Source organism: Sinocyclocheilus rhinocerous, unplaced genomic scaffold (genome assembly GCF_001515625.1).
Source record: "Sinocyclocheilus rhinocerous isolate Xijiao unplaced genomic scaffold, SAMN03320098_v1.1 scaffold3333, whole genome shotgun sequence".
In the NCBI taxonomy this organism is placed as follows: domain Eukaryota; kingdom Metazoa; phylum Chordata; class Actinopteri; order Cypriniformes; family Cyprinidae; genus Sinocyclocheilus; species Sinocyclocheilus rhinocerous.
In genome coordinates this window covers 41,682-53,699 of record NW_015632780.1, presented here as the reverse complement: position 1 = coordinate 53,699, position 12,018 = coordinate 41,682, and the positions used below count along the sequence as shown (strand labels likewise).

The following is a 12,018-nucleotide window of genomic DNA, read 5'->3' as shown; positions in this document are numbered from 1 at the left end:
ATATTTTGAAGAATGTTGGTAACCAAACAGTTTATGGTTTACAGTAGCCACAGTATGCAAAAATACAATGGCTACCATCAACTGTTTGGTTACCTACACTCTTCAAAATATATTTTTCTGTGCTCAAACACTCATACAGGTTTGGAACAACTTGATGTAAGGAAATGATGACAATTTAAATTTTTTGGCCAAATGAAGCCTTTAAGTTTTCTGTAACATTATGTTCACATATGCAAACGTTGCATTATCTAATTAAATATGCACTCATTTGCATATATTTCCAGAATAATAAACTGAACATTGCATAAAGCCTGGTCCAATTTTTTTTTTACATATTAGAGTTAAAGGCTTTTACTGAGGGGATCTCTCTTTTAATCGCTCCATAAATCACAAAATACCGCCAGAAAAAAACCACCATATTTAGAGGTTACAGTGGGTACGGAAAGTATTCAGACCCCCTTAAATTTTTCACTTTTTGTTATATTGCAGCCATTTGCTAAAATCATTTAAGTTAATTTTTTTTCCTCATTAATGTACACATAGCACCCCATATTGACAGAAAAACACAGAATTGTTGACATTTTTGCAGATTTATTAAAAAAGAAAAACTGAAATATCACATGGTCTTAAGTATTCAGACCCTTTGCTGTGACACTCATATATTTAACTCAGGTGCTGTCCATTTGTTCTGATCATCCTTGAGATGGTTCTACACCTTCATTTGAGTCCAGCTGTGTTTGATTATACTGATTGGACTTGATTAGGAAAGCCACACACCTGTCTATATAAGACCTTACAGCTCACAGTGCATGTCAGAGCAAATGAGAATCATGAGGTCAAAGGAATTGCCTGAAGAGCTCAGAGACAGAATTGTGGCAAGGCACAGATCTGGCCAAGGTTACAAAAAACTTTCTGCTGCACTTAAGGTTCCTAAGAGCACGGTGGCCTCCATAATCCTTAAATGGAAGACGTTTGGGATGACCAGAACCCTTCCTAGAGCTGGCTGTCCGGCCAAACTGAGCTATCGGGGGAGAAGAGCCTTGGTGAGAGAGGTAAAGAAGAACCCAAAGATCACTGTGGCTGAGCTCCAGAGATGCAGTCGGGAGATGGGAGAAAGTTGTAGAAAGTCAACCATCACTGCAGCCCTCCACCAGTCGGGGCTTTATGGCAGAGTGGCCCGACGGAAGCCTCTCCTCAGTGGAAGACACATGAAAGCCCGCATGGAGTTTGCTAAAAAACATCTGAAGGACTCCAAGATGGTGAGAAATAAGATTCTCTGGTCTGATGAGACCAAGATAGAACTTTTTGGCCTTAATTCTAAGCGGTATGTGTGGAGAAAACCAGGCACCTGTCCAATACAGTCCCAACAGTGAAGCATGGTGGTGGCAGCATCATGCTGTGGGGGTGTTTTTCAGCTGCAGGGACAGGACGACTGGTTGCAATTGAGGGAAAGATGAATGCGGCCAAGTACAGGGATATCCTGGATGAAAACCTTCTCCAGAGTGCTCAGGACCTCAGACTGGAACTAAGGTTTACCTTCCAACAAGACAATGACCCTAAGCACACAGCTAAAATAACGAAGGAGTGGCTTCACAACAACTCTGTGATTGTTCTTGAATGGCCCAGCCAGAGCCCTGACTTAAACCCAATTGAGCATCTCTGGAGAGACCTAAAAATGGCTGTCCACCAACGTTTACCATCCAACCTGGCAGAACTGGAGAGGATCTGCAAGGAGGAATGGCGGAGGATCCCCAAATCCAGGTGTGAAAGACTTGTTGCATCTTTCCCAAAAAGACTCATGGTTGTATTAGATCAAAAGGGTGCTTCTACTAAATACTGAGCAAAGGGTCTGAATATTTAGGACCATGTGATATTTCAGTTTTTTTTTTTTAATAAATCTGCAAAAATGTCAACAATTCTGTGTTTTTCTGTCAATATGGGGTGCTGTGTGTACATTAATGAGGAAAAAAAATTAACTTAAATGATTTTAGCAAATGGCTGCAATATAACAAAGAGTGAAAAATTTAAGGGGGTCTGAATACTTTCCGTACCCACTGTATATATATATACAGCAGCTTCGAAAAAGGCATATTTTACTTTTTTTTTTTTCTTGGTATAAACTTCTCATATGCCACTGTTATTAGTCATATAACTTTAATGCCAACTGCCAAATATGACACTTACAAATTAATACAATTTATGAACGCACATAGAAAAGAGAGAAAGTAGGGATTTTTTACATTTTTCAATTTTTTATTTTATTTTTATGTATTTTTTTTTACACATCTATTTAGTAATTTTTTCTGACCATCAATTGTCAGTCACTCTCAATGCCAACCCGCGATAACCCCCCGCGATTTTTTTTATTTTCTTTTTAACAGGTCTATTAATTTATACAATTGAATTATAGGCCTATAATTACAATTATTAACATTGCAGTCATCAATGACAAGGTGTACAACATGGGTGTAGTTGTGCTTATGTGTTTATAATTTTATGCTATATAGACCTACCACATTACCCTCCACTGGATGTAGAATGAGCAGCATTAAACTACATTTTGGCATTTTACAATACTTATGTGGATATTTTGGATGAAAGTAACTCAAAAGTAACTCAAAAGTAGTGTAATGCATTACAATTCAGAGACAGTAATATTGTAATGTAACTAATTACTGTCAAAAGACAGTAACTAGTAATATATATTGTATTACATTTTGGAAGTAACTTGCCCAACACTGGTTATTTATAGCAAACCATATTACAGATGCGTTGTCAGATTTAAGTTGAACCGCGGTCTTAGCGTGTGCCGAACTGTGTGTGGAGAACCGTACGGTTTAATTTTTCCGCGAACCATTCCACCCCTAATATATATATATATATATATATATATATTATTTACCAAGTTAAATGTTGATTATTAGTAACACTAAGCCCTTTATCTAAACCTCTCTACTTAAGCGTTGATCGCTCGCATCCACAATGTTTGTAGTTTTTTAACGCATTTTATTCGTGTTTTTAGTTCTCAACTGAATCATTTGTCAAAGCGCAATGGATTGTGGGTAATATTAGCCATTAGAGTGTGCGTGTATCCACACTTCAAAAATCGACCTGACATAGTAGACCATATGGGGACTTTTGGCATACTCTTTTCAACATACTATGCTTTGGGACACACTAATTCTAATCTCACATACTATTTAGGATGGATAGTATGAACATTGGGACGCAGGGTTGGTCTTTTCATTTTACTAGTAGTTATTGCACAAATATATATGAATGAGCATCAGAACAGAGGGTATGTTGAAAAAAAACAATACAACTTACTGAAATGTATTATGTCTGTAATCGCTAAAACTGTGTTTCAACCGCAGAAAGACGTTAATAAATCAATTTGTAAACAAATGTAACTTTACATTTACCTCATTAAAGCCACTTTGTGTCCATAAATCACTAGTTAACTAGTTAAAATAAGGAAAGGAGACTTTTGCGAAAGATATGCACTATATTACATACTCATTATATATGTATATTTTGTCTTCGTTATTCAATGTTAATGTAATGTATTTAATGTATGTTTGAATAAATCTGTCATGAAAACTAGTTTTTATTACTGCCAGTGTTAAGGTGTTTAAACATATTTCAACTTAAATTTAGAGTAGAAACATAATTATATCAATAAAAAGTTGATATAAAGACTTGTGTGCAATGTAAACTCACTTTTATTTAAGTGTTGATTATTTAAAAAAAAAAATGTGATTAGTACTAATTATTACTATGTAATAATAATTGATTATTAAATAGCGTAATTTATTTTCATTTCATATAGTTTCAGCTAAGTGAATGCAGCATTTTGGTTTTGGTAAAAATAATTTTAATGCATCTCTTTTTTTTCCCTTTTGATTTCAGGTGTCCAATTTGTACCTTTATGATAGCGTGTTGATGCTGGCCAATGCATTCTACCGGAAATTAGAGGACCGAAAGTGGCACAGTATGGCCAGCCTCAACTGCATCAGGAAGTCAACCAAGCCCTGGAATGGAGGCTGGTCCATGCTGGAGACAATCCAAAAGGTACGATGCGTTTGATGTCAGGAATTTTTCAGAGAGTCTGTTTTGCTGCTTGTCACACTGTTGGGGGGATATCACATATAGCACGTGTAGCAAGGGGCCCCAGTTGTAGTGATTACGCCACCCCGGAATACCGGGGAAAATTGGCTCGAACAATGCAGGATAGGAAATGAGCTGTATTAATTACCCCTCCCGCTCAACCTATTCCAAAACACATACAGCACAATTACAACTACAATAAAACATCCGAGGTTATTTAGCTATTAGAGCGATTTACCTACCCGTTAATACGATGGTGTAATGCTCATGACAACAGTTCTAAGGATCATACAACAACCTCTTTAAAGGCTCCTCTTTAAAAGGTGACCGTGACAACAGCTGGTGCTACGACCTGGGCTACGTTACACTGCGAGGCCACAATCAATGGGGGCCGTGAAGGCACACCGCACTGAAACACAAAAACTCATATTAGGCTGAACACAATTTCCCCCAGCTTCCCATACGTCATTACTTACCTGAGAGCAAACAACGCACGCACCCAGTATATCTCAGCAGCCTAACAACACACATGGAAGGCCATAACAGGAGGGAGGGGGCGGCCTTTCAACCATGACGCACTCCAAGAGGCAGAACCAACCAACTTGTATACCCTAACCGGGCAGTCGCTCATTGGCCACCTAATTAATGATGGTGACGTTTTGACAACATCACTACATTCTACCCCCTGTTCTTGTGTCGTCGTCCCGACGATAAATTACAAACTACCAAGGTGTCAGTCCCACGGCCGAAATATCCCAGAACTAAATGCCAAATACAAACCCTGGTAACCCAACTGCGTCCCTTACATTTTCCACTGCTCGTGGAAAGTATCAAGCAGGAATCTGGCACCGGATCTTTTGACAAAAAAAACGGAGCCAATAAAATCCTCAACCGAGCTGGGGCTCTACAGCACGGTTGGCACTAATTTTCTGATTACGCAGAAGTAGAGGTCCGCCGACCCCCCAATAGTGGAATACAGAGTGCGCTGGGGAGGCCGCTCCTCATCACACTCGCTTACAAAATGACGTGGCTTTTGGCACATTCCACAAATCACAGGACCACTGTGAGGCACTCGACTACGCATATCTGAACCTTGCCATCGAGCAAAGTTTTGCGTAAGCGGATTTATTTGCTCTGACTGTGCTCTTAGCATTTCTTTTAACTCACCCAATTCAGACCGCGGGGCGAACTACGAGTCCCCACCCACGAATCCCCTGAACGGCATACTGAATGCCATATACTAAAGGAACGGATAACTTCGGGCCCTCGCACCCCCTGGCATCCCCTCCTGCTCCCAGCGAAGGGCTTTACTTCGCACATCTAACAATGTGGAACTTGATTGTCAACGCACAAGCTGTTTAAGTTCCCGTCTCAATGTGCTGTCATTTACGTGTTCAATGAATCGGTCTCGAAGTACCGTGTCAGCATTTATCCTAACATTCGATGACTGTTGCTTAACCCTCTCGTGAAGCCCTTTCCGGACGCAACTTCTCATTGTCCGCTCCGAGTTGAGCCGCAAGCTCTTTAAGTTCCTGCAGTTCTCAATCCATTAAAAAAATATAAAAATGTATATATATTTTTTTTCTTTTTAAATACGAAAAATTAACCATTAAAAGGAGCCAAATCGAAAAACTGCAGTCTCCAGGGCACATGCTGCTGCTTTAGACCTAAGGAAAAAAACGGAAAAAGAGAAGTAAGATACACACAAAATCTTACAAAACAATACAGAATTTCACGCCTCCGCTGAATATTCTGGCTGCACAATAGTTGGTGTGGTGGCCGCAGCAGCTGATGTCTCATCTTAGGAGCTCATGTCTCTGTGAGCTCTCAGGGGCAGCAAGCGGTCTAGTGCGTGTTCCTCAATTTCACGCCCTTTTAACGTTATATGAGCCACACAGAACTGCAGAAAGCCTCTAATCGGCCCTGAGAGGGACACGCCACCGATAGATTTGTCTCTGAACCTTCCACCGCCCCTCTACAGTCAAACCAGTGGTTGGTCTGAAGTCAAAGCTATAAGCCTTTCATGGTGATGCTTTTTAAATGTTGAGCGACCCACACCACTCTAAGCAGGTGGTGCAGTTAAACCAGTAAAGAAAACAATTTCTTTTAAAGAAAATTTTCTTTTATAAAACGTTTCTTTAAAAAGGTTAATAAACTTATATGGGTTTATAACTGTTTTATATATATATATATATATATAGTTACATTTCATTTAAACTTAACAACGACAACAACAACAAAACGTCTGAAAACCTGAACTTGTTCTAGGTGTATGCCCACACTTTTGTGTATCTGCTCGCTTAACAGCAGCTATATTCACATGTAAAATGAACTGATGGTATAACTGCAGCACTGGTCTGATTGGGCAAGTAGTGATAATGCCAACTGAGCCAAACCTCTCTCCCAGTGTCCCCAGGCCATGAGGCCATTCTTATGGTCAAGCCCAAGGAAGCCTAAAGTTTTAAAATTGTAATTGGTAAAATTCAGTGCATAAAGTGTACAGCACATTGCACTTTGATCTGGCTCAGTTCTTTTTACTGTGTTGCATTATTGTGTATTGATTCAGACAGTTTTGTTCCACAGGGCCATATAACTGGTCTCACTGGAATTGTGGACTTCATGGACAATGGATCAAATTCCCACGTTCAGTTTGAAATTTTGGGAACCAGCTTCAGCGAGACGTTTGGAAAAGACATAAAACGAGTGAGTGCAATAGCTCATGCTTTCATTTCTAGTACCTGGAGTAAAAGCTGTCTTTTGACATGATTTTTTTCATTACCAGTCAAATGAAAACTTAAACTGAGTTCTCTGCTGGCGAGTAATCTGGTTTTTAGAAAGACTTGTCAATGAGAACAAGTCGACTTGATGTCATCTGTGCAGATTGTGTACCCAGACTGCCATTTTGACCCCTCACCTCTGTGTCAAACAGCCGAGAGGTGAATGTAAACGGCAGACTGACAGGCCTGACGGGCCAGGCCAAATGTGCTTTAATGCAAACTTGATGACATGGGCCTATTATCCTATGTTTAAACAGCATAAGCTAAGTGTTCCCTAGTCTCAGCCTCAGAGGTCACGCCCACGGACTGTTGGCTGAACGTCTGATGCATACGGCACACAAAAGTTGAAACACTTCAAGTCGTCATCGGATTGGTTGAATTATACAGGATTTCCGGTAGATGTGTGTGTCGCGTTCTTTAACGTTCTGCCTGGAAACAAAGATGCCGTGCCGCCAAACCCCCTCACGAAAGAAGAAAGCTGTCATGTTTACAACTGTGACGACGAGCACTTAGCAGGATCAACTAAACGCTGGATTCTCAAAAGTATGTAAAATATTTAAAGTTCGCGGCACAGAATCCTTAAAATACGTCCAAGAGTTTTACACACCGGTCTGTTATTGTGGCGACATTTCCACTGCCCGAAACGTGCCATTGAACGAAACGAACTGTGATTGGTTGTTTGACATGTCAGTCAAATGGCCTCATGGGCGAGCCTTGGCGAAAGAAAGCTGCCATGGATTCCAGACCTTCAGCCGTCAGCCTGAAGGTCTGGCTACGCGAGACTTAGTGTTCCCTACACACTGTTTATTCAGTTCCACATCTACTAGAATAGTTTATTTAGCCTATAGTTGAATATTTTTATTGGCTTTTGCTATGTTTTTTCCTTGAACAATCACAAGTAATTTTCATTACAGATAGTCTGTCCTCTCTTCTCTTCTTAGCTGGATTTGTTGATTTTCATGCTTTGTTTTTTTTGTAGCCATAAACTGTTTGCCTCCATCCATCATTTAAAATAAAGAGTAATATAAATACAGGAGAGGAAACAGTCTGCTTTTAATGAAGATTTAATCACCCTGCATCCCAACCTGAATTATGAACCCACTGTATCACATTATAGCCATTAGGATCCACAGTGTCACAACCATTAACTCCCTGCCCGCACACACACGGGCCCTGGCAGTACCGGCTCCCCCTCATACAAAGCACATTTATTAGCTATAATAAAAGGAAAGGACAGCTAATGGTACGTCAAGTGTACTCAGTCCTGTTGTTGTTCATTATTAGAGCACCAGCTTTAGTCTTCTAAGCAGTGCCACCCAAGAAGAGATTAATGTAGCCAACTGCAATTCCACCCTGCTATTGAGACAAACAGCGAGCCGTGCTGTTAATTTGACATATGTCATGGTTTGAAAGCAGAGGCAAATACATTTACTGGCTAAACAAGAATCCCTTTGGAGGTGAAAGAAGGCTGAAAAGTTTCATGTGATTTCTTCAGGGGTGACTCAGTACCCTGTTATAGTGTTCACTTTTGTCTTATCTTAGTCTTTAGCCTCTCTGTCTCTCTAAATGGCTTTTCTCTGACTGCTTCTATATATTAGCTCTGTACGAAAATCTACTGAGCTGCCAGCCAAGACAGCATTGTAAAACGTTTGTGGCGCATTCCCATCACTAACACTCTACACTGTCTACACTGGATGTGAACAGGGCGTTGTGTCATGTTGTGTCATGTCAAAGGCACAAATAGCCCTTATAATAAATGATGCTGCTGACAATAGCACACTAACAGCATAGACGGATACCCAGTTCTATTTCTGACATTCTTTTGTGTATTTCCAACAACAGGACAAATGGATTAGGAAAGAGTTATCGAGGTGATCTTTTTTTTTGGAACATTCGCTTTAACACATCCAGTGTAGATAGGCTTAAGTTGTTGCAGTGCATTGTAAACAGGGCAAGGCTGTTCCAAATTGTACCTCATTTTGGCAACAAAAAAAAAAACATTGTCACGTGACCCTTCGCAGGTGATGAAATTCCACAATCTATTGCAACAAGCTCAGTAAACAAAACAAAAAAAGTCAGATGAAACAAGAGATAAGTTGTAATAGTAACCCCTGTTTTTGCTTAAAAGTCTATGGGACAGATTTGCTAAATAGGGCAAATTAGCATGAGACCGCAAATCCATAAAAGCACCAATAGGGCTGAAAAATTATATGGGTGATCTACTGACAATGCACAAATGAAAGAACACAGACACAGCCAGTGCTTTTCAATAATGACCAATGCAATCTACCAAGAGCATGTACAAATTAGCAAGTATCACAGGTTGTTGTGTGTGTGTGTGTGTGTGTGTGTGTGCGTGTGCGTGTGTCTTGTGTGTGTGTGTGTGTGTGTGTGTGTGCGTGCGTGTGCGTGTGCGTGCGTGCGTGCGTGTGTGTATTTATGTCAATTTTTTTTATAATTTGCCCACTATAAATCTACAACTGAAATTATTTATCTAAAATTAAGTGGGTTGTATCACTATTAGTAAACATGAACATCAGTTTTGTAAATATATTATTTAATTAATTAATTAATTACCAAACACATTGCCTGTCTTTGTGCATTTATTTTGTAGACACAGTTTTTTGTTCCCTGTTCCTTGTTGTACAGTATTTTTACATGTTTTATTTATTTATTTATTTATTTTGAATGAACTGCAATTAGATCCAACTTTCCCTTGCCTCTAAGACAATGGCTGGATCCAAAATTGCATACTTCTTTACTACATAGTAGCCGAAAAACATTATGTGGAAAGTATGTTTGAATTTACAGTATCAATAAATTTGATATTTGAAAAATTGACTTTTTTTTATGTAAATATTTAGATTTGTTAATAGAGACTTACAACTTATGCTGTTAGCTTATGAGTATTTTTTTTTTGTACTCTGTATTTTTAAGCATATTACTGTACTGCCATTAGCTTAGCAATATTCTAGCTTATTATGTGGCAGCAGTCTATGTGGACAGTAAACAGCAAGGGTACTACTCCAACTAGCTCTATTCCCACTATGTTTTAGAATAGAGCTATTGTTTTCCTTTGATTCTTCTTCTACCCATTTACCACACTAAAACATGCAACTATATCCTAATTTAATTATCCATTTTCTCGCTATTATAATTAGTCAGTTAGCCTATTTTTTTCAGTTTTCTGACAAAGGCAAAATTTTAGAGTAATCAAAATCTCAATTTATAATATAACTTGCAGCAGACTTTGTTACTTTACTACTTTGGAATCAAAGGCTCTTAGAAAGGGACAATGTGATGGAACAATGCTGAGTTATTACTGAAATTGCTAAAATTGGTCGAAAAGAGTGTCGAAATAGGTGTTATGCGAAATGTGGGGGTCTAAAATTATAGCCATGCACTAACAGTTAAAATGTATCCAATTATAATAACACAAAGATTTTCTTTTCTGTTTAAACATAGCACATTTCACTCAGAATTGAGAATTCTAAAATATGCTGTAGGGATTTCATGAACAGGACACGGATATGCCACTGAATCACCATCATGAGGCTTCGAATTAATTCAATCAGGAGTCAACAAAGCTTTCTATCAGATTTGGATTTAGTTTTGATCAGGTGGACCTCGAATTCTCAGATCGAGTTCTTTCAAAACCTGAGCTAGAAATAAAATTAATGATTAATTCCCTTATCAAGAATTAACGACTTAAATTACGGTTAAGTCCCTACAATGCGTTCCTTTTTTTTTCTCCAGAAAACAGTACTGTGGTGGTATCATATGGTAATACCACTGTTCTTTTATATAATGCATGCACCTGAATTATTGCCATATTAAATCATGCTGTTGATGTTACCTTGTCTGCAAATCCACAGAAATACCACTATTGGTCAATGTCCCTTGTGAAGGCAGCACATTTAAGCTGTGATTATAGAGTTCACTAACTATAGATGTTCAGTGCTCTTCATTAAGCAGTGTTTGCCAGAAACAGATAAATATGTGCATGACAGATTACTGAGATCCGTTCGGACTGTTCAAAAGTGGTAGTAATGATTGATCATGAAAACACATTGATTGCATTACTTGATTTTTGTGTGATTTGATTCTTCAAAACATTTGACACTGTTTGAAGTCCAGTAATGAAACACAAATGAACCAAAACGGAACAGAACTCCGATCAACCCTCCTGATTACTCGAGTAGTCAAAATAACTAAAATGCACATACCAAAGGACCAGTCAAAGTGCGTGTTCTTGCTAAGCTTTAGGTTTTCAGTGTAAAGATAAACACAAGGTGTTGATAAGCACTATGCCAGAGAGTTTGCTGGGCCAGCTGTTCTGTCTAATGCTGTCCAATGAAATCCTACAGCTGCCGTTTAAGTGATACTGTGGCTAATCACGATAAAGCAAAGCCTGGCTTGGTCACAGTCACGTCTCAGGCTTTGCCTCCAAACAAAAGCGTAGCATATGTCCATTTTTGCTATTGAATTAGCAAGCTATTAGATGCCCTGGTACTATGAATACAGCAGACAAAAACAGATGTTTCTGATGCTGAGTGAAATATCACTCCACTTAGCTTAGAGAGGGAAACAGGAGACGTTACTGACTTTGTGTCTTTAAAGCTGACTAATAGTACGCTGAAAAAGAAGAAGAAGAAAATGATTTACTTTGAAAATAATAATGTTCACTCAGAAATTGCTAGTAAATTTCACAAATGTGACCCTGGACCACAAAACCAGTCTTAAGTCGCTGGAGTATATTTGTAGCAATAGCCAAAAATACATTGTATGGGTCAAAATTATAGATTTTTCTTTTATGCCAAAAATCATTAGGATATTAAGTAAAGATCATGTTCCATGAAGATATTTTGTGAATTTCCTACTGTAAATATATTAAAACTAAATTTTTGATTAGTAATATGCATTGATAAGAACTTAATTTGGACAACTTTAAAAGCGATTTTCTCAATATTTTGATTTTTTGACACCCTCAGATTCCAGATTTTCAGATAGTTGTATCTCGGCCAAATATTCTCAAATAATGGAAAGTTTATTTATTCAGCTTTCAGATGGTGTATAAATCTCAATTTCGGAAAATTTACCCTTATGACTGGTTTTGTGGTCCAAGGTCACATAT

The 12,018-nt window shown here is 38.6% G+C and overlaps 1 protein-coding gene across 1 annotated transcript in view; it reads left to right on the top strand.

Annotated features, from left to right (window-relative positions):
- Positions 1–12,018, top strand: part of LOC107743060 (glutamate receptor ionotropic, delta-1-like) — a 59,398-nt gene that overhangs the window by 8,973 nt on the left and 38,407 nt on the right. Inside the window, exons 3-4 of the mRNA XM_016556165.1 lie at positions 3,910–4,071; positions 6,691–6,810. Coding sequence (XP_016411651.1) covers positions 3,910–4,071; positions 6,691–6,810 — 282 coding nt within the window. The remainder of the gene's footprint in view (positions 1–3,909; positions 4,072–6,690; positions 6,811–12,018) is intronic.